At 41.0% G+C, this 14,308-nt stretch overlaps 1 protein-coding gene across 1 annotated transcript in view; it reads right to left on the bottom strand.

Annotated features, from left to right (window-relative positions):
• LOC100557029 (1-acylglycerol-3-phosphate O-acyltransferase Pnpla3) overlaps window positions 1-7,304 on the bottom strand; it is a 31,849-nt gene extending 24,545 nt beyond the window's left edge. The window contains exon 1 of the mRNA XM_008111423.3: window positions 7,021-7,304. Coding sequence (XP_008109630.2) covers window positions 7,021-7,222 — 202 coding nt within the window. The 5' untranslated portion in view covers window positions 7,223-7,304. The remainder of the gene's footprint in view (window positions 1-7,020) is intronic.
• Window positions 7,305-14,308: the final 7,004 nt, after the last annotated feature.

Raw genomic sequence — 14,308 nt, 5'->3', positions numbered from 1 at the left:
CAAGCTGGTCTCATTCTAGACAAGCTAGATAAGGTATGGGCAAGCTTAAGCCCTCCAGGTGTTTTGGACTTCAACTCCCAGAAATCCCAGCAATCTTACCAGCTATTAGGAATTGTGGGAGTTGAAGTCCAAAACATCAGGAGGGCTGAAGTTTGCTAATGCTTGAGCTAAGGCAAAAAAAAAAAAAACTGGTTTACGGCTCTGATTTTTAAAGGGAGAGAAAACCCAAGTTACTGGTCTAAATGGCAGAAAATTCTCCTAGGACATTGTTTAAATAGACCCTTTTGCAGTAGGAAGAAATTACCAGCAAGTACTAAAGAATCAGCACAGCCAATCTGTTTCCTAGGCTAAGCCAGGGGTCCCTAAACTAAGGCCTTGCAGCCACATGCGGCCCATCGAAGGCATTTATCCGCCCCCCGCAGCAGCGGCTCCCTCCTCCTCCACCAAGGAAGACGCGTGCAGCACGAGGGAGGAAGGAAAGGCACACACCTTTCCCACCTCCTCCCTCGCCTGGTGCGCACCTTCCAAAGCTTTGCTTGTTTGTAATGGTATTTTAATTATTATTTAATTAATTATTAATTATTAAGGGATGCTTTGCTAGTGCTTTTGGTGCACAAAGGCAGAAGGGGGTTGGACTAAATGGCCCAAGGGGTCTCTTCCAACCCTCTTTACTATTATTATTATTATTATTATTATTATTGACAGAAGGACACAGTATAACACAGCAAGTTGAACACTTCCCAAGCATTCAGGGCTGTGTGATTTATTATTATTATTATTATTATTATTATTATTATTATTATTATTATTATTATTATGCAGGTTGGGTGACCATCTGTCAGGGGTGCTTTGCTTGTGCTTTTGGTGCACAAAGATAGAAGGAGGTTGGACTAAATGGCCCAAGAGGTCTCTTCGAACCCTCTTTATTATTTTTATTATGATTATGATATTATTAACATTGAGGCTGTATTTGTTCCCGTTTGTTTTTTTTTACTTCAAAATAAGATATGTGCAGTGTGCATGGGAATTTGTTCATAGTTTTTTTTTAAAAAAACTATAGTCCATCCCTCCAACAGTCTGAGGGACAGTGAACTGGCCCCCTGTTTAAAAAGTTTGGGGACCCCTCGGCTAAGCTCATGGTTCTCTCATTATTCATTCCATTGAATTGGGAGGAGGGAAGAGCCAACCTATGCTAGTACATAGGGACACTAGAAAACCATGGAAGAAACTCTTTTTTAGCCGATCCTAAACACTCTTTCAGCCTCAAAGGTTTGCAAAGGCAAATCTCCTCTGAATAAATCTTGCCAAGAAAACTCCTGTGATAGATTTTCCTTAGGGTCACCATAAGTCTGAAATTACTTGAAGTCACACAACAACAAAATTGTGCACGAGATTCCCTTCTGATATTGGAAGCAAAGTGAAAGGAGAACTGGTTAGTACTTGGATGGAAAACTACCAATGAAACCAGGTGCTGTACCAGATGACGGTACTGGTGAAGCCAGTATTTCTTGCCTAAGAAAACCCCATAAAACATATGGGGTCCCTTAAGTCAATAGCATCATGAAGAAACACACATACACTTGTGGCAGGAATCAAGAAGAAGCCACCAAACAAGATGCACAATTCAAAGAAATCTGTCTTATAATAACATCTAAACATGTCACTGCCCAATGTTTTTGCTCAACTTTCCTAGAATCTCTTACTCCACCATTATGTTCTTAGCTTTAAAAATATGACTATAAAATGTTCAAAGGTTTTTATATCTTCTTTATTTTGGAATTAAAGTAATTAGTAGACCAAGGCTAGAGGAATTAACTTTCAAATACTATCTGTCATTCTTAGGGTTGACCAAGATACAGTTATCTACTGGTGCCAGAGTAATAGTAATGTGTCATGCTTATTTTTAGGCTAATGTAATTGTTCAGCATTATGCAACTCCTCTTACATTGCACAACACACTTGCACTGGGTTTGGGGAGCTAGTTTTTCTCAGTTCCACAAGATCCAATGCACAATTTTCTTCTTGCTTTCTAAGATACTAAACCACTGCAAATCATGCAACAAGACTTTCTGCTTTTCCATTCATATTATACAGCCATCATTCCGACATTATAGCTTCTCTATTCTACAGACCCCAAATTTCCAAACTTTCAGTTCTGGCACATTTTATTCCATTCCTACATTTTCTTCCCTTATTACTAAACATTTTTTCAAAATTATGTTTTGGCTTGTGGTTAGCAATGTCCTATTATATCGATGTACTTAGTCACAACATCTACAGAACAAAAGATGTTACACATACCTCTCACCAAAAAAGGTCATCAACATTTTCCCATAATCCCTACTAGCTGAGCAATAAACCCAGTTAATGTAATTCAGAATGGTACATGTTCCACGCTACAAGAAGTTAGGGATCCACATTGAAACCCCAGTCTCTCTGATCTAGAGGTCCTATCAGTCTCAAAGATGCAAAGACTGTTAAAAGATGAAGAGTATTCTGCACAAACCCTGACATTGAAAACAGGATGTCAAACTGATCCCTGGCTCAAATTAATCTAGAGTTTTCAGTATCGTCTTAGAGCCTTGCTTCTTTTTAACAATTGTAAACAGCCAACTTTGTATTTGAGACTACCAGCTTGGGTCTTTTAGTCAGTTTTATGCACCTTTCAGTATCTGATTGAAAAGCAAAAACCTGAGCAACAAAAATCCAAGCTTGCTTCATCACTGTATTTTAATGTAGGGAAAACTTCACATACTGATTCTGCCTGCCATGGTTTTGCCCTAAAAGAGTAGCAGTTCAAATGCAGCATAAATATACACTGCAAACAATTATGAATACCAATAATTATTCATTAAATATAAATACTAGACTCAATTAGAATAGGTCTACTGAACTAGTGTGAACTTATTAATTCAATGCTTACCTAAATACAATAGTCAATAAGCTATTCTTGTTAGAACAATTCTAGTTTAGCCTTATAAAAATATGCTCTCCATTCAAGTTAGGAGATTCAGTAAAAAGGAAGTCTAACCTACTGAATTTCTGATTTATCACTCAACCTTTTCAAATACAAAAGAATTAACATTCTCTTGGACCCACTTTAGTTTATTCTTAACTAACAATATCTCTATTCTTATTTGCCTGGCAATTTGACCAAAAAGTCTGTAATTATCCAGATCTATAAATATCTCAGATATTTTAAAAAATGGCAGATGCATCCTGCACAGCGCTCTCTTCAAAGACCCAAATGCTCCAGTGAACAGTTTATGGCCCCATGTACACTGACCATTTAATGCAGTTTCAAACCGGTATTGAAAAAAGAGTCTCCGTATGGAGAGAAAAAGTGGGATATAAATAAACATAGTACTAGTAATAAAGCCAGGAACTGCTGTGATTTTATATGCTTTTAATTATGATTCATATGGTTTAATACAAGTATATTTGTATATTTTAAGTTCTACTGCCATGCTTTTAGTTGTGAGCCACTTTGAGTCTCTGTATGAAGAGAAAAAGCAAGATATAAACATAATAATAATAATAATAAAGCCAGTAACTGCTGTGATTTTAGATGCTTTTAATGATGATTAATGCTGTTTCAATACTTATATATTGTAAATTTTAAGTTAAAGCATCATGCTTTTAGTTGTGAGCAGCTTTGAGTCTCCCTATGGAGAGAAAAAGTGGAATATAAAAAAACATAATAATATAAAAGCCAGGAGCTGCTGTGATTTTATATGCTTTTAATGATTATTAATATTGTTTAATACTTGTATATTAAACCTGCCTGGTCATGAAGATCTTCCGGAGAGACCCTTCTCTCCGTTGTTGCCGCCGTCACAAATACAGTTGGTAACAATGTGAGAGGGGGCCTTCTCGGTAGCTGCCCTGGTCCTTTGGAACTCTTTTCCCATTTAGATTAAAACTGACCCTTCCCTGTTTCAAGAACCAGTTGAAGACCTACCTGTTCAAGCAAGCTTTTGACGAATGAATTCAATTGCTAATGACAACAAGGTCAATTTGTACTGATCCTAGCAAAATATACTACTTAATTAATGAGTCTCCACAATAATTGTAATTGCTTTTAAATGTTTGTAATGCTTAATATTTATTTATATCTAATTTCTGGATGTTATTATGCTTTGTGTGATTTTTGACTTGTATTTTATGTTAAATGTGCTTTGATTTGTACTGCATTATGTTGTGAGCTGCTTTGGGTCCCTTTAGGGAGAAAGGCGAGATATAAATAAAGAATTATTATTATTATATTTGTATATTTAAAGTTGTATTGCAATGCATTTAGTTGTGAGTCGCTTTGAGTCTCCGTATGGAGATAAAAAGCGGGATATAAACATCATAATAATAATAAAGCCAGGAGCTGCTGTAATTTTATGAGCTTTTAATGATGATTAATATTGTTTAATACTTGTATATTTGTCTATTTCAAGTTGTATTGCCATGCTTTTAAGTTGTGAGCTGCTTTGAGTCTTCGTATGGATATAAATAAACATAATAATAATTATAAAGACGGGTCTAAATGAATATAATAATAACATATACATTTATCCTATAAAGCCCTAACCACTTCTGGCCCAGCTTACCTGTTCTAACATATCTCCCTCTATGAACCAGTCCAGACGTTAAGATCTTCCAGGGAGGCCCTGCTCTCAGTCCCACCTCCGCAGGTGAGGATGGTGGGGACAAGGGGCAGGGCCTTCTTAGTAGTGGCCCCTCAGCTGTGGAACCCCTTTCCTAGTGAAATCAGATCAGCACCCTCCCTCCTGTCCTTTAGAAAGAAAGGTTTCTTTTATCGTGTCAGAAGCGACTTGAGAACATACTGCAAATTGCTTCTGGTGTGAGAGAATTGGCCATCTACAGAGACATTCCCAAGGGGAAGCCTGAATGTGTTACCATCCTGCTGGGAGGCTTCTCTCATGTCCCCGCAACCTAGAGCTGACAGATGGGAGCTCACTTCTCGTGGATTCGAAGTTAAAAGCTAGCTATGGACCCAAGCGTTTGGGGAGTAGCCCCCATTGGTGCAGCGGGTTAAACTGCTGAGCTGCTGAACTTACTGACTGAAAGGTCGGCAGTTCAAATCTGGGAGCGGGGTGAACTCCTGCTGTTAGCCCGACTCTGGAGGTTGGTGCTCATCTCCATTTCTAAGCCAGTTTCTGCCAGCCTAGCAGTTCAATCAATCACGTTTTATTGATTAGCCCATCGGCCGTATCAAAACATTTAACACATAGACATACATACAACATACAATGCGCGGTACAAAAGAAGTTAAAATAAACAAGCTGTTAACAAGATCCCTTTCAGCTCAAATATCTGCATCAGCTTAGCAGTTCAAAAACATGCAAATGTGAGTAGATCAATAGGTACCGCTTTGGCGGGAAAGTAATGACACTCCATGCAGTCATGACCTTGGAGATGTCTATGGACAACACTGGCTCTTCTGCTTAGAAATGGAGATGAGTACCAATCCCCAGAGTCGGACACGACTAGACTTAATGCCAGGGGAAAACCTTTACCTTCACTATAGAGCAACAGGCAGCGATGAAGTGAATGGATGTAATGTAGCTTCTGGACTACGATTTCGGGTCTACTTGCAATGTTAGCCCCAGCTCCTGCCAACCTAGCAGTTCGAAAACATGCAAATGTGAGTAGATCAATAGGTACCGTTCCGGCGGGAAGGTAATGGTGCTCCATGCAGTCATGCCGGCCACATGACCTGGAGATGTCTATGGACAACGCCAGCTCTTTGGCTTAGAAATGGAGATGAGCACCAACCCACAGAGTCAGTCACAACTGGACTTAACGTCAGGGGAAAACCTTTAACTTTACCTACCTGCAATGTTTAATTGTCTATGTAATACATTTATATGCCACTGTTTTTTATGATTTTACAATTTGTATTCACATGTTTTTATATTAATGTGGCATTGAATAATGCCAATTTGGAAGCCGCTCTGATTCCCTCAGGGGTTGAGATAGGACAGGATAAAAATGCAGTAAATAAATAAATACTAACATTATCAATTCTAATAAGAAAATACAGTAGAGTCTCACTTATCCAACATTCGCTTATCCAACGTTCTGGATTATCCAACACATTTTTGCAGTCAATGTTTTCAATACATCGTGATATTTTGGTGCTAAATTCGTAAATACAGTAGAGTCTCACTTATCCAAGCTAAACGGGCCGGCAGAAGCTTGGATAAATGAATATCTTGGATAATAAGGAGGGATTAAGGAAATGCCTATTAAACATCAAATGAGGTTATGATTTTACAAATTAAGCACCAAAACATCATGTTATACAACAAATTTGACAGAAAAAGTAGTTCAATACACAGTAATGTTATGTTGTAATTACTGTATTTATAACTTTAGCACCAAAATATCATGATATATTGAAAACATTGACTACAAAAATGGCTTGGATTATCCAGAGGCTTGGATAAGCGAGGCTTGGATAAGTGAGACACTACTGTTCAATAATTACTATGTAGCATTACTGCATATTGAACTATTTTTCTGTCAATTTTTTTTGTAAAGCATGATGTTTTGGTGCTTAGTTTGTAAAATCATAACCTAATTGGATGTTTAATAGGTTTCTCCTTAATCTCTCCTTATTATCCAACATATTCGTTTATCCAACTTCTGCCAGCCCGTTTATGTTGGATAATTGAGACTCTACTGTATGTCTTTAAGAACTATCCCACAGAAGCTCTTATTCTTAATTTGGAGACTTTCAGCTGTCTGCCAAAGAGCTCCAGAGCTGGGAACCAGAGCTCTCTAGCAGAGAGGGGACTCCACCATGATTGTTGGGTGACAGTTAAAGCGGGATGGAACCCCTATAACCCTGTATAATGGACAGAGACCTATTCTGAAGGGGGCTTCTTTTCTATTTGAGAGGAGGCGCCCTCCTCCGCCCTCCTCAGAGCAGCTCTTCTCGTCAGGTGTGTGAGGAAAAGGCCTCCTTGTGGCGCTTCCCGCTTTCCCCGGAGGGAGGACACGTACCCAGAGAGCCGCCTCCGATGAGGACGGCGCCGGTGAGGGCCCCCGCAGAGGCCCCGTAGATGCGTCGGGCGTCGCGAATGAGGTGCGGAGCGCGCTCCTGGAGGCAGGTGGCGGCGCCGATGTGGTAGACCCCCAGGAAGCCGCAGCCCGCGAAGGACACGCTCCAGCCGCCCTCGACTTCGCCGCCCTCCGCGCCCACCATCCTCCGCCGGAAGAAGCAAACGCGCTCACTCGGAGCCACGCAGAGGGAAGAAGAGGGAGGGAGGGTGCGCTCTCCGCCGAACCGCCGAACCGCTTCCCGCTCTCCTCACCGCCGGCTGCGACGATTCATAATAACGCAGAGGCGCTCAGCGGCGCGAGCCGGCAGCGACGTTGCCAACACGCCCCGCCCCTTTCTCTTCGTGTCCAAGTGGTGGGCTCAGGCGCGCAGCCAATCGCGGGAGATATGCAAAACAAGCCGCGCCCCCTTTCTGCGTTGGCAGCCGAGCGGTTGCCAAGGCTCTCTCTCTCTCTCTCTCTCTTTGCTCAGAGATGTAGGTCATGTGGAAAGGTGCCAGGCCTACGTCCTCACGTCGCCTGGGCCCGTTCCTTGGCACCAGGCCCGTAGGCAGGAAAAACATTCGGGAGGGGTTGAAAGTTTTTCCCTAGATGACTTTTCAGGCCAGTGTCTCCTGATCTGGAACTAGAACTCAACAAGGCCCTGAAATTGCCATTATTATGCAAAGATTCTTCATCGGTAATAGGTCCGGAATCATTGCTCCCTCTTTAAGTCAGTTCTTGTCAGCTACAAAGGACAGTTGTTTCCTCAATAGGCAGTCTTTTCTTTCTGTTTTCTTCTGCTTTCTTATTTTCTTTATCATGATGACGTTCACATCAAGACACTCCACTGAATTAGCAAGAAGTTCAGCCAAGCACAAGTTTGTTGTATGTCTTTCGGGCTGTGTGGCCATGTTCCAGAAGCATTCTCTCCTGACGTTTCGCCCACATATATGGCAGGCATCCTCAGAGGTTGTGAGGTAACCTCACAACCTCTGAGGATGCCTGCCATAGATGTGGGCGAAACGTCAGGAGAGAATGCTTCTGGAACATGGCCACACAGCCCGAAAGACATACAACAACCCTGTGATCCCGGCCATGAAAGCCTTCGACAACACATCAAGCACAAGTTGTTTTGATGATACTCTGTTTTTTGGTGTCTATTGACGACTTCTATTGCAATTTTTCCACCGCACCAATGGTTTTGCCACCAATGCACCAAGCTTCTGATGAGCACCTTTATCCCCCAACTTCTCCAAACACCACACCATATTTACAGAGTGCACCTTATAATAATAATAAATAATAATTTATTCTTGTACCCTGCCCCATCTCCCCGAAGGGACTCGGGGCAGCTCACATAGGGCCTTGCCCAACATCACAATATAAAATCCAAACAAGAACACAAATTTACAACAATAAATCAACAATATCGGTAAAACAATCGAAAAGGACAATCTTACAAGATAAAATGTTAAAACAGGTATATCAAACACAAGTCTGGGCCGAAAGGTGAATACAGTAGAGTCTCACTTATCCAAGCTAAACGGGCCGGCAGAAGCTTGGATAAGCAAATATTTTGGATAATAAGGAGGGATTAAGGAAAAGCCTATTGAACATCAAATTAGGTTATGATTTTACAAATTAAGCGCCAAAACATCATGTTATACAACAAATTTGACAGAAAGGGGAGTTCAATATGCAGTAATGTTATGTTGTAATTAGTGTATTTACGAATTTAGCACCAAAATATCATGATATATTGAAAACATTGACCACAAAAATGGCTTGGATAATCCAGAAGCTTGGATAAGCGAGGCTTGGATAAGTGAGACTCTACTGTACATGAAATGAGTAGGCTAACCAGGGAAATCTGCTGAGCCATTTGGGTTGAAGAAATGCCTCTTCTCATCCACAGGAAATATATATCCTGGCAATGGATATACAGTAGAGTCTCACTTATCCAAGACTCACTTATCCAACGTTCTGGATTATCCAATGCATTTTTGTAGTCAATGTTTTCAATACATCATGATATTTTGGTGCTAAATTCGTAAATACAGTAATTACTACATAGCATTACTGCGTATTGAACTACTTTTTCTGTCAATTTTTTTGTATAACATGATGTTTTGGTGCTTAACTTGTAAAATCATAACCTAATTTGATGTTTAATAGGCTTTTCCTTAATTCCTCCTTATTATCCAACATATTCACTTATCCAACGTTCAGCCAGCCCGTTTACATTGGATAAGCAAGACTCTACTGTGTATGGATTTTGGATTTTGGTCTAATTCGGCTTTCACTTAGTCATCAGAAACAGTCTTGTTCATATAAAGTCCAAGATCTAACAATGACACAGCTTCTTGTCTTTGCTCCTGTTTCATGGTTTCTTTGGCAGGGCTTGGATTAGATGAACCAGGGAAATCTGCTGAAGCATTTGGGTTGAACTCTTAGATGTCTCTTTTTATCCACAAGAAACACATATCCTGGCAATGAAGTCTGTAGATTTTGCACTAATTGAGCTTTCACTTGGTCATCAGAAACAGTCTTGTTCATATAAAGTGCAAGGTCTAACAATGACACAGCTTCTTGTCTTTGCTCCTCTTCCATGGTTTCTTTGGCAGGGCTTGGATTAGATCAGTGTGGTTCCCAAACTTTTTTGACTAGGGACCACTTAACAAGGGACCACTTTCAGAAAATTGTATTGGATAGACCACATCAGCTCTAGTTTCTGATACAGAACATATGCCATCCGGTAGTCACCATCTGCTCACCTACAGATAATCATATTTAATAATCTAGATTTGATGTGATCTATCCAACATCCCACAGATGCACGTTTCACCTGCATCTGTGGCTGACATCTTCAGAGATTCTGTTGGCAGGCAGAACCTCTGAGGATGCTTGCCACAGATGCAGGTGAAACGTCAGGAGAGAATGCTGCTGGAACATGGCCATACAGTCCGAAAAACTCTCAGCAACCCAGGATTTATGTAATTTATTAAATATTAGAATCCTCCTCTTTATCTTGGGGTTTACCCTCACTGCAAAATTGTAGAATTTTGGCACCACTTCAACTGCCAGGGCTCAATTTTTCCATAAAAGATACCCAGTGAGGCTGCTGTCCTATGAAAGCATATTTTAGATAATAAAATATATTTTAAGAGCCTCTCACTATCTGAATTAAATATCATTATTGCAGGAATTTAATGTAGCATTACCTTCTCACAGCAAACACATTTTTTATTGACAACCAAGAACTTTGTCATATTCTAACATCAGAAGGGATCACCTGATAGTGCAGTGGGTGAAACCGCTGAGCTACTAAATTTGCTGTCTGAAAGGTTGGTGGTTCAAATACTGGGAGTGGGGTGAGCTCCCGCTGTTAGCCCCAGCTTCTGCCAACCTAGCAGTTCGAAAACATTCAAATGTGAGATCAATAGGTACTACTCTGGCAGGAAGGTAACAGCACTCCATGCAGTCATGCCGGCTACGTGACCTTGGAGGTGTCTAGGGACAATGTCAGCTCTTCGGCTTATAAACGGAGATGAGCACCAATCCCCAGAGTCAGACATGCCTAGACTTCATGTCAAAGAAAAACCTTTACCTTTTCCTAACATCAGTTTGTTGAGCTATGAAGTGAAACCAGAATGCATTTTCAGCATTATATTCCTAGATAGTGTGTTAAGTATTTGTTTTGGTGCAGATCCAAGTGAGTAAGAAGTCATTTTCACTTTTTAAAATTTGAGTGCCATAGATTTCTTTCAGATTAGCTGTCTAACTTCCAAACTCTAAAAAATACAGGCACTTTGAAGACGTATATGGTCAAAAATCCTGCAAAAACAAGAATGTCTTTAATAAATGATAAAAACTCAAGAAAGGGGGTTGTGCAAACTTTCTAAGGCAAGAAATTTCACCATTAGAATGAAACCACGTCTGGACGCGTGCTCCTGTGTCCAGACCAAGTAGTTATTTCTCCATAAATGATAGCTATAATAGCAGTGTCTGAACACATACATGCCATTCTAAGAAAGAAATTAGGTGTTTTTTTCTTTCTGTCATGCTGAAATCCATGTTCTTTAACGGAGTAACTAGTAGAACACTGAATATAAAAAGTTGAGCTCTGTGCTGTGTTAGTGTCAGAGGACTTTACTAAAAACAATTTTTGGTGTTTCAAAACTGTTTTGCTAAGAGTGGGATCCTGCTAGATGGGGTCAAAGTCTGGAGGAACTCCTAGATTCGGTTCTGAACCTGGAGGCCCAGGTTTCAGCAGTGACTAGGAGTGCTTTTGCACAGTTAAAACTAGTGCACCAACTATCAGTAAATGCTCAATCAACAATGGAAATTCATAGCAATGCATAGAATGAGCCACAAAACTGTGCCGTGACTTTTTTTAAAAAAAGCAAACATGCAAGTTTTAAAAGGAAGCGAGATATCTATTGCTAACTTACTTGCACAGTTCTCTTTGCTATTGGGGCAAGGTAGGTTAAACTTGCACATTTGTTTATCTTCCACTTGCCTTGGTTGGCTTTGTAAACGAGCAATTTAGAGCAGCATTGGATAGTGAGATCCAAGTTGTGGGTTAAGCCTGGTGAGAAAAGAAGCCAATAATTTCCAGAATATAACTCCCCAAGTCGAAGCAGAAGCCACCCAGGTATTTTATTTAATCTCAGCTGAAAGTGATACTAGCCTGTGATCGTTCACCAAAAATAGACTGAGATACATGACATAGCAACGCATGCACTTTTATACAGTTTTTAGGTTCAAAATTCCCACCACCCCTCGCTGGACCGAACCTTGCTGTGATTGGCAGGGGCTCCCTGGAGAGGTAGGAGCTTTACACGCCTCAGCCAATGAGAGAGAGTGCCCCCTGCCTTCAATGCAAATTCTCCCTCTGTCCAATGATGAAAGAGGGGCTGGAAGGTCTCTAAACAATGGAGGAGGCGATGGCTGATGATGAGATTAAGTATCCTGCTGTGTGGGGACAGTAACCCTGTTGAAACTCTTATTGCCCTTTTGCATGTACAGTCTCTGATGAAGCCCAGTGTCCCAAACACTAAAAACTCCCAGATAAATCCAACAGAAAATACTTGTCTAATGGCTGGATTATGACTGGCCCTTCCTGGGCCCATTGTCAGATGGCCCAGTGAGAGTCTTGGGCCCTACAACCTGGACCTGTCTATTGATATACTGATTGAAATAACAAGTCCCTGGGATGGGAGTCTGACACCTGAATGTCAGTCCTATGGTCAAAAGAGCAGCAGTATCGGTAATCTTGTTGGGATTAGAAATGATTCAGAGTCCAAGGAAGGGAGATGGCTTTGTCTTGTCAACTGCAGTTTATCCTTGCCTCCCCACAGAGCAGGTAAGCCATTTAGGTGAATGATTAGAATGTCCAAAGGTTGCTGCATTCTCAAGTGGCCTGGCATCACCCTCTGAAGTTTGAGAGAGAGCCCATTGTTTTATTTCCAGATGGTGATCATGGTAATCCATTTTTGTAGAACATGGCCTGAAGCAGGCAGGTGGCACTCAGGTCAGGATGGTGTGCTGGTCAAAAGTCACAGTGTTTCTTTTTATAAGGGGCAAGATATCATAAGGTATAATACAAAATAAAATTGATAGGAGACACATGTGGGATTCACAATGAGGGAGAAACATGAGATCCAGTATCCCCATGTGTTGGGAGACAAACATGGGGTTTTCAGCGGGCTCTGATCTCCCCTGTGTTTCCCATGGAGGACAAAGAAAGGGATCCCAGAAGTTCCCAAACAGGCAAAAGGCTTTTGGGGTTCTCCTAGAACTGCGAGACGGTGCAAGGGATACAAAGGGGTTCGTGCAGGAGGGGGAAATGAATGGCAAGGGAAAGATGATAAAGCATAATGTTTACTTGGCTAACCTTTGGCCTAGATATGGAAATGTTTCTTAGCTCAAAATGGAGTCCCTTTTGTTTGTGAGTTGTTGACTGAGATGGGAAACAATTAGAAGAGTCGTGCTCAGATGGAAAAAGTCAAATAACTTTTGTGACATGGCTTCCAGTAATAAATTTGTTACCTTCTGCTATAAATATATAAAATATAGGACATAAAGCCTTAATTAAATGTACACACTATCTAACATGGGAAGGGTCCTTGTTGTTGTTGTTAGTGCCTTTGCAAATTGACCAAGATGTAACCCTTATTATCCAGTCTGATGTCCTTGTCCTTAGCAAATCTATAAGTTACTATCTTTTATTGGGGGGGGGGGGTCACCTTCGACTTCAGCTTCATAAAAGGTTATTGCCTTTTCTTACCTCATCCTTTTCTCAGAGAAGAACCCATAAGGCAACCACCTCAGATAGTAGATAACCATGACACTCTGCTGGTGCTGCCTCATCCTACCTCCGTTGGTGAATTGCTGCCTTGTCTGACTCACTTGCATACCCCCTCTCTTGCCATACGTCATGACCTGCTTCCTTCCCTTATTTTTTGCATTCCATTACAACACTTATTTCCCTCCCTTATATCTCTGAATGCTTCCCTACCTTGCTTCTTGCACTTCTCTCTCCCTTCTTAACTTTCTTTCCTTGTACCCAGTGCTGTTTTTCCTTCCTCTCCAGCTTTCTCATCATTTACACAGGCCCCTTGTACACTGCCATATAAAATCCAGATTATTTTTGAACTAGATTATATAGCAATGTAGACTCATATAACCCAGTTCAAAGCATATAATGTGGATTATCTGCTTTGCTAATCTGGATTATATATATGGCAGTGTCATGCTTCCCTCCCTTGCACTCACTGTTCCCCTTCATCATTTCCCAGCATTACAGGTAAAGGTTAGGTAAAGGTTTTCCCCTGACATTAAGTCTAGTTGTGTCCGACTCTGGGGGTTGGTGTTCATCTCCATTTCTAAGCCAAAGAGCCAGCATTGTCCGTAGACACCTCCAAGGTCATGTGCCCAACGTGATTGCATGGAGCACCATTACCTTCCCGCCACAGCAGTACCTATTGGTCTAAAGCCCGGGGCTGTGGCGCAGACGGGAGAGCAATGAGTCACTGACCAGGAGGTCATAAATTCGAGGCCCGCTCGGAGCTATGTTTGTTTGTCTTTGTCCTGTGTTAAAAAGGCATTGAATGTTTGCCTAATATGTGTAATGTGATCCGCCCTGAGTCCCCTTCGGGGTGAGAAGGGCGGAATATAAATGATGTAAATAAATAAATAAATAAATAAATAAATGAAGGCCACTATAACCAGAAATATAATCTAATAA

Source organism: Anolis carolinensis, chromosome 5 (assembly GCF_035594765.1).
Source record: "Anolis carolinensis isolate JA03-04 chromosome 5, rAnoCar3.1.pri, whole genome shotgun sequence".
Lineage (NCBI taxonomy): Eukaryota > Metazoa > Chordata > Lepidosauria > Squamata > Dactyloidae > Anolis > Anolis carolinensis.
Note: the sequence above shows the minus strand (reverse complement) of the source record. Positions and strands in the feature narration are given on the sequence as shown.